The sequence below is a fragment of the Narcine bancroftii genome, chromosome 7 (assembly GCF_036971445.1).
Source record: "Narcine bancroftii isolate sNarBan1 chromosome 7, sNarBan1.hap1, whole genome shotgun sequence".
NCBI classification, from domain to species: Eukaryota; Metazoa; Chordata; class Chondrichthyes; order Torpediniformes; family Narcinidae; genus Narcine; species Narcine bancroftii.
In genome coordinates, this window is record NC_091475.1 from 175946212 (window position 1) to 175965259 (window position 19048).

Below are 19048 nucleotides of genomic sequence, written 5' to 3' on the forward strand. Positions count from 1 at the left end.
TGTGAACAAGGGAACAAAAAGGAAAGTTGTGCACTTAGCTTTTTTGTGAGAAACTGATCAAAGAAGAAAATAGATCTCTTAAACCAGGGATGGCCAACTTTTTAATTTAGACATAAAGCACGGTAACAGTCCATTTCAGCCTTCAAGTCTGTGCCTCCAGTACATACTCATGGGCTGAAATGACCTCTTTCCGTGCTGTATGTTCAAATTAAAAATTAAAGGGTTGGCCACCCCTGTTTTAAACAAAGGAAACAAAGCTTGTACTATTTATAAACTTCACCAAAATATTAAAAAAGCAAGGTTGTTAAGTTCTTGATTATTAAGATTTCTGGGAGAATGCAATTGAGAGGAAAAATACATTAGCCATGATTCTAATGGTGAAGCAGAATGGCCTAATTCTGTTCCTGTGTCTTATGGGCAAAATAAGCATAAATTTTTAATTTTTAAAAAAAAATATGCCTTGGTAAAATCCCTATCCAATTTTTCATGAATACATCTCCCAATATCTGAAGTCTGACTTGACTAATATTTGTGATCTTGGCAATAAATTAAACTTCAAAAAGTTAGATCTCAGCTGTCAATTGCAGGATCTTTATTATCAGTAGTTGGTAAGACCAAAGACCATAAGATATAGGAAAAGAAATAGGCTACTTGGACCATTGAGTCCACTCTGCCATTCTATCATAACTGATCTATTCTCCCACTCGGCCTTCTCCCCATAAACATTGATACACTGCCTTTCCAGGTAGCTATTAATCTCCAATTTAAATACATCCAACAACCTGCACGTGGCAGCAAATTCCAGAGGTTGACCACTTTCTGGCTCAAGAAATTACTTCACGTCTCTGTTTTAAATGGGCACTCACCAGCTTCCGAACATCATCGCACCAAACTTCACCTTTTTCTGGTTGTTCTACATGCAGCGAGATACCCAAAAGCTTTGTGAAAAGTAGATTTAATCCATCCATGCAGGCTCCCAAAGAAAAAAATGGGCTATAAATACTAGGTTCAATGTTAAACCTGAAATGATATCAATGGGAACATAATAATTTTAAAATTATATATTTTAAACCCATAAATAAAAGAGGTATGAGAGTAGACATAATTAGACATTTTTTGATTTATGCCAAATATGATGCAAATAATAATTTGCTTTTCATAAAATAAAAATGGTGTGCAAAAATTTAATTATGTTTTCTTATTTTAAGCACCAACTGCTCTATCACAATGAACTAATTTTATTGTTGGTTCTTTCTTTTTATTGGGTTTAATATATGCAAAATACATAGGTTACATATAGCAATAAAGTAAATTAATATCAAGTTACAAGTATCAAGTATCAATAAACAGGGTACATAAGAACCCATGTTATTAAATGGAAAAAAGTTTTAAAAAAAGTTAAAAAACATATATTCCTAAACTAATAATCAAACCCCCCCCCCCCCCCCCCACGAGGGTGCTTGGCCAAATTAAGGAGTTCACTACTAATAATAGCTATTCATTAAAAAAAAGACAAATTTTGAAGGTAATTGAGAAAAAGGTCCCCAAAGAGAAAGTTAAGATCCATTGCCGTAGTAGAACTCCTATTTTTTTTCTAGAGAAAGATATCCCATCACATCTGACAACCATTGAGTATGAGTGGGAGGGGCAGCATCTTTCCATCCCAGCAAAATAGCCCTTCTTGCAATTCGGGAAGCAAAAGCCACTACATGGGATTGTGAAAAAGTCATTCCAAAAATAGCAATGAAAAGGCTAGGAGTCAAATTAATATTAAGGACTAATGATAAAGTGTGAAATACCCCTTGGCAAAAATTAGAGAGGACATAGCCAAAACATACCTTCCTCAGTTATGCATTTTTCACATTTAGAGGTAACATTAGGATAAAATTTACCTAACTGAACCTTAGAAAAGTGTGCTCAATGGACTACTTTAAATTGAATTACTGAGTGGGTGGCACAAAGAGAAAATGAGTGAACATGTTTCAAAATGGAATCCCATTTAGTTTTGGCAAATGGTTGTTGAAAGTCTTGTTCCCATAATTTCTTAATACCACCCAGGGAACTACCCCTAGATCTTGAGAGCAGTTCATAAAAGGCAGTGAGCAATCCTTTGTGATTAAGTTTAAAATTATATACTTCCCAAATAAGGTTAAAATCTAAATCCTGTGGAAGCTTCAATGTAACAAAATTTAAGAAGCTCCTAATCTGTAAATAACAAAAAAAAAATTATATTTAGGTACTTTAAATTTAATAGATAATTTGTTCAAAAGAAGCCAAACTTTGGTCAATATATAGATCTAGAAAAGATTAGCCACTGAGTATATCCAATATCTTGGACCAAAGGTAGATAAAAGGAATTATGTAGAATAGGGCTAATCAATAAAAACTTATGCTGGTATGATTTTATTGCTGGTTATAGCAAGAATTTCTATTAAAGTTCTTGAAAGGGAGAACAATGGCTACGGCCATCTTATAGACTTATTTAAATACTAAACTAACTTTATCCTTTTTATTTTCCATCCCAAGCTTTTAAAGATTCTCTCATGTATAGATGCATCTCTACAATTGGACTTGTTAACACCAAGGTAATGGCAAGACCATTCAATTTAACTTGAAGAATAAGCAAGCTAATGTCAGTGCCGTCTCCCTGCCCAATATCCCAGATTAAAGCCCTGCTATACTCTTGGACAGATCACATCATCCACATGAAATCAGAGTTTAGATAAAATTCCAAACTGTCAAAGGAAGGCAAATCCAGGCACAAGGATGAAAAGATTCATAGACGGCTTAAAGCTGCACCCCCACCCCCCCCAAAAAAACTCCAAATCACCACCAAAAGTCTTGGAAATCCATGCACCTGGTCCATAATAGCACAAAAAAGAAAACTGGTATTTGGAATGATAATGAGAAGCAAGAGTTCTTACATTGCATTCCCAAGGAGGCCTGCATAAAGGCAAAAGGAGAACACCAGTTTACAAACTACCCGATCATCTATACCTCCTTTCCCATCTCTGGAAAGATCTGCTCATGCAGATCTGCAGCAGCCAACATTTCCTAACACAGGTATCATCTCATCTATGTTTCCTTTGCACACAAACTACTGATCTTTTTCAGTTTAACAGCTATTTACATCTATTTCTTTATGCTTATTCTGCTGTCGTTCATGTTTTCATGATGTTTTTCTGGTCTAATAACAGTTGAAAAATGTATCTTAATATTATTAAATTTAAGATTTCACTTCCAATACCCAAGCTCAAATTTATTTACACATACAAAGGCTAATACCAGGACTGACCCAGGAGAAACAAAACCTTCAGCATTTGTCTTAACCAGCATCACAAATGCAGCCTAATGCTATTTCCTAATCAGCTCTGAACTGGGATCTGTGCGACTGCAGAAGTGGTGAAGGCGAATCCACGTGCCTCTGAAGGGACTCTCTTTTGCTTCTCTTTCTCTGATTGTTAGAGGTGCCAAGCAATGCTCATGGCAACTTTTTGTTTCCCTTATAGCAGACAAAAGTTGAAATACATCTTGTAATACATTTTTATATGTATTATTACACGATAATAAAAGGAACTTTTGAACCTTTCAGCTTTGAATCAACAGTTACATTTCTTACATGTCTCTTAAATTGGATTACAATGCAATTTCCAAAAGGATGGTTGTTGAAGTCAAAGAAAATATTGAAATTATCCAAAAAAATTCTATTTAAACATTAGAAATTATGGAATAATAGAATGGCTGCAACATAGGAGACAAGCTTTTGGTTTATCATGTTTGCACTGAATAGTTCTCTAGTTCCACCCAGTGGCCTTTTAAACTCCTTTTTAAATTAACATTTTAAAATTGAGAGATACAGCACAGTAACAGGCTCTTCGGCCCACAAGCACATGCCACCCCAATACACCCATGTGACCTATTAACCCTATACATCTTTGGAATGTGGAAGGAAATCTCAGCACCTGGTGGACACAGCATAAGAACATATAAACTCCTTACAGACAAGCCAGATTCTAAATCGGTTTGCTGGCTCTGTGATCATCATTACACTAATCGTATTGTCCATGTTAGTCTCTGTATTCTTGCAATTTTTTTTCACCATGCATTTATATTATTACCAGAATTTGCCTCCACCACATCAATATTGTATTACACATCTCAGATCTTCTTTAAAAGGCTTTTTGTTATCTTGCTCATAATTCATTTCATTAAATGTGAACCTCTAGCTCTCAGTACTCTACTTCAGGGAACAATCTCCCATCATCCAGGCCCATTGTTCTCAACACCTCAACCAAATATTCCCTCAATCTGCTCCTGTACAAAGAAACCAGTCCCAGTCTCCCTAATCCAGTGGTTCTCAACCTTTTTTATCCATGCCATAGGTGCTCTGTGGTTAGTAGGATTAGTCAAGGTGGTATGTGAGAGGGGGGAAATAAAATGCTGAGAACCACTGTTCTAATCTATCCTGGCAAATTTAGGCACCCAATCCTATAAATTTCTTGTCAGTTAAACAAAAAAGTCTGCAGATACTGGAGTTAAGTGTAATACACAAATGTGCTGGAGAAGCTCAGCAGGTCACACCATCTATAGGAAGTAAAAGGTAACCAAGGTTTTGGGCCCAAGCCTTTCATCACGTTATGAGCAAAAAAAACCAAACAGGCAGGTACCTGAATAAAAATGTGGTTGGGGAGGGGGAGAGGGGAGAAAAGAAGAGGTTAGGAGGGTGAAAGGAGCAGGGGAGATGTTTAGGCTTACAGGCAAGAGGTGGTAGGTGGATACAGGAGAGAAAGTGGAAGAGAAAACATTGAGATAATAGAGGAAAAAGGTAGCTCTCTGATAGGAGAGGGAAGGGAACAGTGAACTGGAAGAGACAGAGGGATAGAGAAAGAGAAACTCGGGGAGGGGTTTAACTGGCACTGGAGAGTGCTGAAACAGAATACAAGGCATTGTTCCTCCAATATGCAGATAGCCTTGGTTTGGCAGCGCATGAGGTCATGGACAGACATGTTGAAAAAGGAATGATGTGTGGAATTAAAATAATTGGCCACTGGAAGATACTACATTAAACATCTGTGACTGTGTCCAGCCTCTTCAATGAACATTAGATTACATTGCAAGCACCAGATTCAGTCAGGGACCCCTGCAGAATCACTTGGATGGACTATCTGGAGCCCAAAATGGTGGTGATAGAGGAGGTCCGGGTGCAAGTGCAGCATTTCATGCATTCACAGGTGTAGGAACCAATGGGAAGGGATGAGTGAATGAGAGAAAATAGTGCCTGGAGAAAGCGGAGGGCAAGCTGGGCAATATGGAAATTGTGGAGGATATACATTGGATGTGGATGCTGATGGGGTGGAAGGTGAGGACAAGGAAAATCCTGATCTTGTTATGTTGAGGGGCAAGGGTGCCAGGGCAAATGTGCGGTCAACAGAGGAGATGCAGATAAGGGTTAAATGATGGCTGTGGAGAGGAAGCACCTTTTTTTGAAGGACATTTTGGATTTCTGGAATTATTGGGATTATCCTTAATTCCTTTCTCATACATGGCAGTAACACGTTATTCTCCAGTTCTTTGACACCATTCCAGATGCAGGAGAATTGGTGAGTAACAAAAATTCAGTGCCTAAATAAAACAAATAAAATTTATATTCTTGACAGTGATTTATTGATCAAAGAGAGACTTTCAGTGAAACCTTTAAAAACTTGAGCTTTAAAATTTTAATTTAAACTAAAATTAGACCCTCCTACCCTTGCTGCTGTGCCCTCACTCCCTTCTCCAATTATTGCCTTTGTGACTACGCCTCCCCCTTTCCTTTTTGTTCTGACGCCTGCCGACATTTTTCCGTACCTTGATGAAAAGTTCAAGACTGAAACATCGGTTATGTATTTTTATCTCTACTATATAAAGGACACTGTTTGACCTGCTGAGTTTCTACACTGTTGTGTTTTGACTTCATCCATGGTGTCTGCAGACTTCTGTGTTTTACTTTGGACCACACGATGTATGATTATTTTTAGAGTGGTACAGTGGATTTATTGTCAATGTTGCTATTCTCACAATTCAAGCATGGACTATTTTACAGCCACCAATTAACCCAACAATTTGCCATGCTTAAAATATGGGAGAAAACTGGTGCACTTAGAAGAAATCCACAGAGTTATGGTGAGAACATGCAAACTTAAGTCAAAAAAGAGACACGGGGGCAGTGAGATGCACTGGATAATAGGTAAATTAGCAGTGTGGGTACACATCAGGACAATTTGAGGGATGGGTACAGAAGTTGTAAATGGGCACATGAAAAAGAATAATTTCCCGGGGAAAAAAGTGAAAATGACGCTATTGCTCCATGATCCAGCATTGACTGGATGGACCTGATGGACTTCTCCTATGCCATAAAGAAATAAGAAACCTGAGAAAAGCTAAAAAGAAAATGACAATTGCAACTAATTCTAAAAATCCTTTATTTATTAATATGCACAACATCGAGGGCTGAAGAGCCTGGACTGGGCTCTAGTGCTCTAGGTCCCTTCTAAATGAAGGGGCTTGCTGCTGCAATCAGGTCTAATGTGGCAGATTCCCAAAACAAACTGCTGGAGAACTGCAACATTCAGTGTTGAGCCAAGTACATCATTACAGCACATTCAGGAAACCCCAGAGAAAAACAATCATCAAGTTTGTGAGCTCAGTGTTCATGCAGAATTCCCATGCTTCCTGTCACTTATGGGGATAATTGTTCACAGCTCAATATAGAACTATCAGCATTTCCCAGCAATATTTAGCCCAGGATGCAGGACGCTAACTGTAGTTTTAAAAATTTGGGGTAGAAATTGATGTGTTCTGGTCGGTAAAATAGTGCAATGGAATAAATTAGAGAATACGCAGTTGCCACAAACTATGCACTTAGTACGACAAGGATAACATTCAACTGCCAGTCATTTTTGGATACTTTTGATGTTGAACTGAAATTAAACCCCCCCCCCCCCAAATTTTATCCTATTCTGGGTGTAACACGTCAACATTTCTCATTCTATTTCGGGACTTTTCGTGTGGTTGTCACAGACTCCAACTAATATATGGGTCTGCAGAGAAAATTCTCTCACAAATCCTTCACTATCCTGCCTGTCAAAATGAGGTCTGTGTTTAATTGCTTAATATACACCAGTTAAGATGATATTACATGAACCTGGACTCCATTCAAGAGCTCTTGTACAATTCAGATCTTGAAAATTCTGATTATCTACATCTTAGAAGATCTTATTTATGTTTTTCTCCCCACACTTAATATTTCTGTTCATTGTGATCAAGCTCCCACAACACACTTCAGTTATGACAGGAGAATATTTTGATCGTGCATTCTGGATTAAAAAAAAACTACCAGGACTTTTAAAAATTGCACAATTTATGATAGCAAACTGTATTGGGCAATGCTATCAATTTAGTACATAGAAAACAAAACTGTTTCTATTTTTAGTATATGTATTTCAAATTCTTATATAAATCTTGTCCTTCAAAATATAACCTCTATTTTCAATACAAGTTTCTCCAGCACTTGGGATGGCATCAGAGAAATGGAGAATAACAAATGTTATTGTCTAAGACCCTTGCATCTACAGATTTATGATTTACTCTATTTTCAATATTGCTTCTTTTAATTGACAATTTTAAGGAAGATATTGTATCCAATCATAACTATCCTTGTTTGAACACATTACACTGGATTCCGATTTATACAGTATGTTCACCATCTTTCGAGCAGGAAACATTCTTCCAACATACTTTATATGCAAAGGATCGATATATTTAAACATCAAATTTCTGTGAGGAAAATGACAAACCTAATGCTCTAGGGCCAAGCTTCAACATTTAGTAGTCAGACAAAAAGAATATTGTTTACTCCAATAATTCTGAAAAGGCAAGCTTCAGATATCAGAAGATGCCCTTGGATACATGACATGCAGGATGTCTTGATTTCTTTATTTTCTTTCAGAAAAAAATCTTTTCAACTATCAATCACTGTCAAGAAAATAATGTTTCATATTACTTGTCAGTTGACAGAAAAATTTGTATTTCAATAATCTGCATGAAAACGTGAAAGAAAATTAAATGTCCAAAGACATGTGCCACTGGGATATTAGGGCAGAGATGAAATTAGGAAATCCTCTCATAATTCACCTAATTAGGAATTTCCCCAATGTGAAATTCAAACCCTTGCCTCTTGGCACAAGACACGGTTTTGTTAAACTCTGAACTAGTCTTGACTGATACAAATGGTACCTGTGTTTGACAAAAGAGCAGAGAACTCTACAGCACAGAAACAGGTCCTTCTGCCCATCTTGTCCATGCCAAACTACTTATTCTGCCTAGTCCCATTGACCTGCTCTTGATGATAGAACTCTATACCCACGATGTGAATCAATAACGAAAACATGAATTAGAATTTCAGGAGTAAATCAATTTTGATACTGTACAAGTTGACCTACATTATAGAGGTGGAAATAAGTAGTTTGACCTTCGTGTAGATATGCAAGGCTTGACACACCATGGGGTTGAAAATGGCACACCAAGGTTGCTAACATTGTCAGACTGCTGCAAAGAATAGAGATACAGAGAGTACCCAAGGAACAGTCTGTGAAATAAATTGGGCACGATTAACAATATATAGAAAAATCATTCAGTGTTTTAAACGATTTTGCCCCAAGAGTCTGTATGTTAACAAGTACTTAGGACAGTGTGGTCAATGTAGCAGTTAGAGCACACTGTATCAGCTCTGGCAACCCGGGTTCAAATCTACTGCTGTCTGCAGGGAGTTTGCACCCTGTCTGGGTGGGTTTCCTCCTGGTGTTCCAATTTCCTCCTACCCTCCAAGAAAAAAGTTTGTAGGTTAATTGGTGTATTTGGATGGCACAGGCTCATGGGCAATGCTGCAGATCTACATGTAAAAATTAAAATTTAAAATCAAAAAAGAATGGAATTACCCAGAGTAATAAGGCATTGTTAATAATCATTTATGATTTTATCACCATAAAAATAAAGTCATTCAAAATAGCTCAGACATACTGTGCTTTAAATATAGTGCATTTGGCTTGGAGGCATCTCTGGTTTGCCACAAAACATATTTTGACATCTGTTAGCATCAAGTAAAATTTAAAAGCATAGTTTCACTTAGAATGACAATGAATTTGCCTACAACTACTTACAATTCTCAATAATTTCCTTGTGGCTTTGCCAGAACTGCAACAGTCTTGTTTTCTTATTAACAATTAAACACCTTGATGGTTCATACATTCAGCCCCAAATTATGTTTGATCAGGAATTAATTTATGCATATACAGCTTTTTCTGAATTAAGTCAATAAAACCATGCAATGTTTTAACATTCTAATTCAGAATAAGTAGCAACATTATTTTCATTTGTAAAATCAGACAAATAGTGCGTCACAACATCGTACCTCTCTGCACGAACAACTCCACTATAATACGAGTGGTCCCATGGCATCAGCTCCTGAAATGTTTTAAAAAAAAGAGTCAAAATGTTTCCTTTATTGTGTAGTCTTACATTAAATTAAATACCATGCTGCATTTTCCAATTTACATTTTATTATACAAAAAGATATTCATACTCCTGTCTCTTCCAAATATTAAAGGCAGAGACCTCACCCAATGGTAGGAATCACGAAACTTTTTTTTCCAGTTTCCTGGTGTTCCCATTTCCTGTTTAAATAACTCATCCCAAAAACCAACTGCTTTACTCCCCAATGAAAGTAAATTTTAATATTTATCTTTGCAGCCAATATACAAACTCAAACATGCCATAAGCAAAACAGTTTAGAGTAGCCGCTTTTAGGTGTCCCGATGAAGATTACCCGCCTGGCTAGCGGAGTTCAGTTGGCACGTTGAGGTGTCCACGGAATGGACAGCTTTCTGGCACTTCAACGTGCCAGCTGACTGCGAGCCGTCTGGCAGCGAAAGCCGGCTACTCGGGACAGTTGCTAGTCCCGCCCACGCTACCCTCACATCAGAGCAGCGTGTTGGGCTGAATCGGGAGCACGGAGGACAGAAGGGAAATGCTTACGGGGATGTTGTCTGTCTGTGTGTGCGTCCAGGACAAGATACGCAAAATCCTTGGTGAGTTCATGAAATTTGTTGATGGTCTTATCAGCTCCATGAGGATCCGAACAGCGGGCAAGTGAAATTAGGTGGAGTACAATTCCTGCAGAGGTTGTTGCCCAGCAGATGGAGGCGGAAAGGCTTGCGGAGCATTGGTGCCGCAGACGGATGCGCCATCTCACTCAGCTGCCCATGATCACAAATCGGTCTCTGCGGAGGTTGACCGGACCTCAGGGGGCTGCATTCTGGAGGAGGCACTTCTGTATAACGTGGGGCACCACGTCATCGAACCTCACCTGCAGCCTCACAGACCAGATGGGCTGCATCCATTGGTCCCGGGAATTCGACTGGCTGTGGCCCTGTGGCGTTACGCAACCCCTCGTGAGTATCGATCCATCAGTGCTATCTTCGGGATAGGCGTCAACACTGTGTGCATGGTTGTACGGGAGGTGACAGGATCCTTAAAGGCCGTCCTCGGTAAGCGTTTCATCTCCCTGCCAAGTGGAACACGCCTCCAGGAGACCACTGACGGCTTTGCGGAAAGGGGCCACCCAATGTGCACTGGCACCATCGATGGGTCGCATATTCCCATCATCACCCCCAACGTGGATCCCGCGCCCTACTACAATCGCAAAGGGTGGCACTCCGTGGTTCTGCAGGCGGTTGTTGACCACAATTTCTGGTGAGGTGCAGCCTGCCTTTTTGTTCTTTTTTTGTATCTTGCTTGTCCATGTTCACTGGTACAGGCTACTTTATTCGTTATGTTGCAGTTTCTCGAATGTGTTTGTGGGTTGGCCTGGCCGCACGCATGATGCACGCATGCTTGCCAACTTCCCTCTGTACAGAAAGATGGAGGAGCAGGGTGGATACCTCTTTGCACATGACTGAATGATAACCCTTACACGCTAATCGCGGTGACGTTGTTCATGCCTCGTTGGTAAATGGGCAGGTCAGTGAACTAACGGCATCTCTGCACTTTTGCTCCCACAGGTGTCCAGAAACATTGATGGAGTGGAGGTCCCAGCTCATCTTGTGGGAGATGCGGCATACCCCCTTAGAACCTGGCTGATGAAGGACTTCACACAGCATCAAGTACTGGATGCAGACCAGCAAAGGTTTAACAAGGCGCTGAATTCCACTAGGATAATGGAGGAGCATGCCTTTGGCTGCTTAAAAGGCCGCTGTCGATGCCTGTCCAAGCGTCTTGATGTTTCAACTGCCTTCGTCCCAGATGTTGTGTTTGCCTGCTGCGTGCTGCACAATCTAAGTGAACTCACTCAACAAGGAGAATTTTTTGCCCAAGTGGCAAGTGGTTCCAGTAGATCACCCTGCACCCAGCACTGTAACGATCCCCAACCCATTGGAGTACAGGTCATACGTTCGGTGATTAGGTCCATCCTGTAGGGGGGTGGATCTCAGGGGTTGCCCATGCAACGCAGTTATGTCCCTCACACCCACCAACCCAACTTGCCCTTCCCCCCACCCCTCTCCGGCCCAAAGGCTGTGACGGGATCGAGTTGCCTGGCCCCAAATTACAGACTTATCATTTAATCAGAACAATTACAAAGTAGATGAAACATGTATTTTTTTAAACTTTTAATTAAAAAAATGTCAACAACACTTGTAAATTTTCTTATATACCTGAGGTAGATAATACACTGTAAACATTAAACTTAGTGCAAAAGACTTGCTTTTGTTGCATGGAATGGGGAGAAAACAGTGCAAATACAACCCATGCAGCAGGTAAACAACTAAAGGAGAAAAAAAAACTTTTAAACAACTACAACTTCACTACCCGGCACCCACTAATTCACATTACACTTTAGAGTATTGCACAATTTACCATTAAAAGTGGCTGGTGAATGGGAGCAGCATTAACAATACAGGCAGACACACAACTCATTCCATAAATGAGATGAATGAATGGGGGGGGGGGGGGGGGAAAGAGAAGGAGAGTGGGGAAACACTGCTGCACCCCAACATCTCCAAGTGGCCACAACCATTACGTGATGGTGTGGAACGATATTGTGGCCCATCATGAGGGGAAAAGTACATGGACTTTGATCCATAGGGGTGTGGGAACTGGGGTTGACAGATGGCCATTTGGGAAAAGAAATACTGGAAGGTGGAGGACTGCCTATCTAATGTTGCACTGAAGTGCTCAATCGCAGATGACAGGCCTGTCGCCGCCTGCAGTGGTCTGTCACCCTCGGACCGCTGAACAGCATTTTTGTGGACCTTCAATTCAGCTAGCAGCTCTCTCTGCTGCTCCAGAGCCAACTTTGCTCGAGGGCGGCCCCTCTCCACTTCCTCCTGATCCATTGCTGCCACCATACTCTGAAGCTCCTTCACAATGACCTGCACCTTGGATGACCTCCTCCTCTTGTGTCTTGGGTCAAATCATGAAAAGTGCATCAGTATTTAAATAATGCAGTTCTCAAAAAACAAATCTTCTTTAATGCTACTATATCCGTGTCCACTGGTGCGAGTGCCACCTCGTTACTTGCATGGTCAGTGAGTGGTGAATTGGTGTCCTGGGTGCCATCCTGGGCTATACCAGCTGTGTCTTCCACAGAGTCCTGCACCTCCTGGCTCTGCATCTCCGGTGCCTCTGCAATGCTGCCTGCAGCCTGAGATGTCTCTGCGAAGAGATCCTGTGAAGAGGGACTCTCCATGGCACTGGCAATGCTTATTGGTTCATCTGAGCAGCTGGAGCCCCCAGATAGTTTGGCATTGCTGGAAGTACTTCCAGTCCATTCTTCCCCTGCCCCTCCTGCGATTGTGATCCAGCATGGCATGAAATTTTTTTCTTAGGTTTTTCAATTTGGTCACTGCCTGTGTCTTTGTGCGGGTATGCCCACTGGCTGACAGAGCAGCGGCCACTCTTTCATATGTGGGACCATCCCTCACAGTCCCCGTCAGCTCCTTCTCCTTTGCCTCCTGAGTTAAATTATCCAGAAGTCTGACCTCCACATCAGGTTATTAAGCTGCAAAAACTAAACTGCACTGATCACCACGAGTCTGCTAAATGACTGTATTTTCAAAAAATCGTGCCAAGCATCGATGGCTGAGGACGTCATCAGCCCGCCCCCTGGCAGCCCGGGCTGCTTTCAGCTGCAACAGATGAGACTCCGAGCAGGATATTATACCTCCTGGAGGAGGGTTAGATAAGTAGACCTCCCAGCCGGCTTTTCCTGTTTCAGATGGCCACCCGACTGCTGCACAGGATTATAATGTGCGGCTTTAGCGTCGGGCATTGTGGCCATCTGAAAGCGGCTCGTGGTTCATCAATCACATCAACAGCACTAGTATAGTCAGATGACACAGAACAATGGAACTGATTGCTTTTGCTCCATACAGTGTAATGTATCTGAACAGAAAATCACAACTTGTGATGGCAAGCTTACTGGCAGGTGTATACCCCTTTTTGCTTTGCTCAAGAACATGCTTCAGCCACCAGAGTGAGGTGGCTTTCTGTTCTCAGAACAAAATTTCAACTATTTACATAATTAATTTGCTTCAACCATTTTACTTTACAGATTGACGTAGCTTATTATTCTGTCATTGGTTACTGCTTAATTTTGGATATACCATATTATTTTCTTGGCTTTCCAAGATTCTCAGAATTTGCAGATTGCTGAATTTTAGAAATTCAACTTCTCCTACACATTGATCTGAAGAAATTATTTTTCAGAGATTCCACTCCCCCTCTCCTCCCCCCCACCCCAAACACATCTGAATTACAGGATGGCACATTTGTGATTGCATTTTCCATAGTGAGAGGAATTTTATCACAAATGTGATAGTGCTTGATGGATATTTCCAAGGTTGGCATGCTGCATTAACTTTAATAGCTAATACACAGGATTACAAATGTCTGTTAGCTTTCAACCTCCATAATTATGAAATGTCAACGACATATCACTTTCAGCTTTCCTTGTGATAATTTATTGGAAGTTCACCTAATGTACGAGGCACCCAAAGAAGTTTACAACAGTTCAGAAATTAAAATTATTTCCTTAATCTTCATTTAAGAATCTTCATTCTAACCATAAAACTGGAGACCCATTTCCTTCAGGTATAAACAAATTCTGACAAATCCAAAAAATGACATAATATAGATAAAAGCACTATGCTCTGCAGAATAAATAGCATTGATGACCAAATTACATCCACTTTATCCCTCATTTCTTTAAATGTTTCCCATCTCAAGATTCCTTTCAAAGTTAATCATTTTACATTGTATAGATTTTAAAGCAATGTACTGCAGCACCACTTGTAACAATTGTTAAAATTAAAGCCAGTAAATACATTGCTATTTGGTGAATTGAGGCAGAAGCCTCCCTGAAACTCCGTGACTAGATAGAAAAGAGACCAAAATATCCGAGAAGATAAACAACCTCAACTCTAGGAAAGAACAGCCAACCTATACTAACCTGCTGCCAGCTAGCACCCGAAATATCTAAGCAGTTTATTATGCTCTACAATCAACTGTTTATGTTCTCATTTCATTTGACTTCCTAAAGTGCAACTCCTCCCAAATGTCCTGATTATACACCACTGCCATTTCTCTGCTCATACCTGTAACTGACCTATATCCTTCTGTATTCTTTGTGAGGCCTCTCGGCTGCCATATTACACCAATTTTGGTGTCATCTGCAAATTTAGTAATACACCCACTTACTTCCTCATCCAAATCATATACATAGACACGTTTCAGTCTGAACTTTGGGTACCTGATGAGTAATGTCTAAAATATCAGCTGAAATATTACCTTCAAGGCAGCAAGCATTCCTTCACTAAATCATCTTCTCTGGAAAATCCTGAAGGTAATCTTTAACTTTCAATTTTGCATTTCCATTTTAATGTGATGACTTTTGGGATGTCTCAGACACACATGGAGAATAAATGAACATAAGTTATACCCCATCTGTGGTACTGAATCTTGTAACTGATAATCTGCACGACCAATTCTCATTTATTTTTCTCAGAATTGTTTGTTGATTTGGACAAACTGATAGGTTAACTTGAAAACTATGCAACAAGTCTCTTCAAGCATTGCCATTGAGTTTTTAAATATTTGTTCCAACAGCATTCTGATCTTACAACCCTAACTATTGGCATACCGTCCTTCAATCAAAGCAAGAGGAGGATCATTAAAGTTATTTAAAACAGTCCACAAAAAACTCACACAATTTGTTGGATTTACTTTTTTCTTCATTTCTTCCATCATTCTAAAATCTTTTTCAGTTCTGCAAAACAATGGAAAGAATGTCAGTGACATGGGACCCAAATGCTGTCAAACATTTATGTAAACCTATGAAAACAAAAGTTAATGTTAGCAAAACAAGATCTTGCATTCATACAAGTTCTTTAACATGAATATAATCAAGTAAATATTTGATTTTTGTTCATAGAAGCACTTTAAGGTGTACTTTAGACAAGAGAAAAACAAAAGCAATATATATGTGATTGGGTTCATATATATCAGAATGGAAATATTATGTTTAAATTTATTTTTCACATTTTACCTGAAGGGTTCTTCTGCAAATAGTCCAACAAGTCAACTCTAACACTAGTATAGCTAAATAAAGCAGAATGGCAAGAGCACAATTGTAGATTAAGACCTCAACAATGAAGACGCTGTTTACATCCGGTACCGCACAGATGGCAGTCTCTTCAATCTGAGGCGCCTGCAAGCTCACACCAAGACACAAGAGAAACTTGTCCGTGAACTACTCTTCAGCGCTTGACGTCCTGTTTTGCGGAAACTGCCAAAATGTTTGGCCTGGAAGTCAGCCTGAAGAAAACTGAGGTCCTCCATCAGCCAGCTCCCCACCATGACTACCAGCCCCCCCACATCTCCATCGGGCACACAAAACTCAAAACGGTCAACCAGTTTACCCATCTCGGCTGCACCATTTCATCAGATGCAAGGATCGACAACGAGATAGACAACAGACTCGCCAAGGCAAATAGTGCCTTTGGAAGACTACACAAAAGAGTCTGGAAAAACAACCAACTGAAAAACCTCACAAAGATAAGCGTATACAGAGCCGTTGTCATACCCACACTCCTGTTCGGCTCCGAATCATGGGTGCTCTACCGGCATCACCTACGGCTCCTAGAACGCTTCCACCAGCGTTGTCTCCGCTCCATCCTCAACATTCATTGGAACGACTTCATCCCTAACATCGAAGTACTCAAGATGGCAGAGGTCGACAGCATCGAGTCCACGCTGCTGAAGATCCAGCTGCGCTGGGTGGGTCACATCTCCAGAATGGAGGACCATCGCCTTCCCAAGATCGTGTTATATGGCAAGCTCTCCACTGGCCACCGTGAAAGAGGTGCACCAAAGAAGAGGTACAAGGACTGCCTAAAGAAATCTCTTGGTGCCTGCCACATTGACCACCGCCAGTGGGCTGATATCGCCTCAAACCGTGCATCTTGGCGCCTCACAGTTTGGCGGGCAGCAACCTCATTTGAAGAAGACCGCAGAGCCCACCTCACTGACAAAAGACAAAGGTGGAAAACCCCAACACCCAACACCAACCAACCAATTTTCCCCTGCAACCGCTGCAACCGTGTCTGCCTGTCCCGCATCGGACTTGTCAGCCACAATCGAGCCTGCAGCTGACGTGGACATTTACCCCCTCCATAAATCTTCGTCCGCGAAGCCAAGCCAAAGAAAGACAGATCTATCACCAATGTATATAGTGTATATAGTTACAGTATCTAGACTGTGCTTACAGCGATTGGCTGAGAGCTAAGCCACGCCTACTGTCTGGGCTTTAAAGGGTTGTGTCCCTAGCCAGGTCGGATCATTCCGGACTGGTGGGCCACCTGTGAAGAGCCCCTGTCTTTTGTTAATAAAAGCCTTGGTTTGGATCAACAAGTCTTTGATTCTTTCGACGAGCTCTACAATTATAGAGTGGCTAAAAATAATAAATGATTGCAAAGCAAGGGCAGCACAAGAGCAGTAGTATTCATTTAGAGCCCAATAGTTTTGGGGTCAAAATTGTCTTCAAATCTGGTGCCCAATTTCATACTCTTGAGCCTTCTCCCCAGTAGGAGAGAGTAAAAGACTGTGTCCTGGGTGACGGGCCCATCAATACGTTGGCTTCCTTTCCTAGGTTGCAGGAGATATAAAATGACCATGGAGGGAAGGAAAGTTTGCATGATGTTCTGAGCTGCTTTCATCACCTTCTGCAGCTTCTTCTGATCTGGAGTAGAGCCGCCCCACACATGGTGATGCGTACAAGTTTGCTTTAGAGAGTGTGCCTGTAAAGGTTGTTAAGGGATATACCAAACAGTCTTGGAAGAAAACCGAAGCATTGGTGTGCATTCTTGACCACTACATCTAGACGATTGGTTCAGGTCAGATTGCCTCTACTTCAATGCCATTGTTATAGACAGGGTGCAGTCTCTACCTTGAGCAATTTGTATCCAAGTGTGAGCTTGGATACAAGCAGAGATTTAGACAAGATTGACAGTTCATGGGATAATGATTAGAAGACTAGAACTGGGATGAGGGGAAATTGCAGGTAACAGTAAGGTTGTGGTGCAGTTGTCTAGTTACTGGACTAAGAATGCAAATGTGCAGATTATCATTAAGGATATTCTTATTACATTATGCCATATTGTTACGAGCCCAGAGGATCCCAAAACCCAGCAGCAATAGATATTCACTAAGACAAATGGTTACTTAAACAAAAGTTACTTTTAATTATCTTTAAACATGAAAACAGGATCACACTTTAACTTATCACTATTAACTTAACTAACCCCCTTCTAATTCTAAGCACACGTGTATGTCATGTGTGTGTAAGTTCAGGAAAGTTCTTTGATTCACAGTCCAATCTCACTTCTCATTCCTCTAAGTTCACTGGTTGCAGGCAATTCTTATACTGCTCACAGAATTTAACATCTTTGAAGTTCACCAGGCTTTGGTGCTTGAAAGGTAAATGGTTACTGCTCAGGAAGGTTCTTGTCGGTATTCAGAGAGAGATTTGTTGTTCCTGGACACAAACTGATCCCTTTTAATCAGCCACTTCAGTGTTTTGCCGAAGAAACTTGCCACATCAGGGTTTTCCAGATGATAATTGCTTTCTTTCAGATGACCAGAGTTCCTTTTTGTTTCTCTTATTTCAAGTGAAACATTAGGCAGCCAGTCCTCTGCCCTTGCATGAGCCACAAGGGCTTTTACCAGGCTGAACTAAGTACTCACAACCCATCTTCCAAATGGGGTTTTTCTACAAGCTTGCCAGCTTGTCCTGTTCCAGTCCTGGAGCTGCTGAACTGTAAAACTGCTCTCTCTCTCTCTCTCTCTCTCTCTCTCTCTCTCTCTCTCTCTCTGAAAAAGTTGTTCAACTCTCTCTGCTTGCAAAAAACACATTTATCCACTTAGAACAGCAAGCTGCACTCCCAGACAGCCTGCGGCTCCGAACTATTCCTCCGGCCTCTTTCATCTGTTGCTTTTCAAATCAACAATCTATTAGTGAAGTCTCTTGGCCACTCCCCAAAGACCCCCAAAAGCAGCCCTGTCTGGCTTGAGCAGAGCTCCAGTATTTTAAATGAGATCTGTTTTGAAGTGTTTGTATGCGACCTACACTAAAAAACCTGTCCCAATTTATCTCCCAAAAACATAATCTGTCACAATATTAAATTCCAGACTCACACCACATTGTTAACTCTGAAATGTCACACCTAATGTACAATTTTCCTACTTTAGACATTAGCTCCCAGATTTTATGAGGTCACTTGCAGGTCATTTACACCAAAACTGCTGATACACTACCTCGTGTAATCCTGAGCCCATATTTAAACACAGCAATTTCACTCTTACTCCAGTTGAGCTTGCAAGGTCCTCCTCACAAACATCAGAAAGTGCAATGTGAGAAAACAAAGAAAAGGACAGAACAAAGCAAAGGAGACCAAGTTTG

The 19048-nt window shown here is 40.7% G+C and overlaps 2 protein-coding genes across 6 annotated transcripts in view; one reads left to right on the forward strand and one right to left on the reverse strand.

The window, feature by feature from the left end:
- The window catches only part of LOC138739420 (putative nuclease HARBI1), a 53132-nt gene extending 41461 nt beyond the window's left edge, over positions 1 to 11671 (forward strand). The window contains exon 2 of the mRNA XM_069891412.1: positions 11097 to 11671. Within this exon, the coding sequence (XP_069747513.1) occupies positions 11097 to 11510 (414 nt within the window). The 3' untranslated portion in view covers positions 11511 to 11671. The remainder of the gene's footprint in view (positions 1 to 11096) is intronic.
- LOC138739419 (mitochondrial intermediate peptidase-like) overlaps positions 1 to 19048 on the reverse strand; it is a 128229-nt gene that overhangs the window by 76878 nt on the left and 32303 nt on the right. For all 5 annotated transcript variants that reach the window (XR_011342228.1, XM_069891409.1, XM_069891410.1 and 2 more), the window contains exons 9-11: positions 15298 to 15358; positions 9449 to 9501; positions 867 to 1020 (exon numbers count right to left, since the gene is read on the reverse strand). Coding sequence is in view for 4 of the 5 variants with exons in the window: in XM_069891409.1 (XP_069747510.1) it covers positions 867 to 1020; positions 9449 to 9501; positions 15298 to 15358 (268 nt within the window). In the remaining variant the exon portion in view is untranslated. The remainder of the gene's footprint in view (positions 1 to 866; positions 1021 to 9448; positions 9502 to 15297; positions 15359 to 19048) is intronic.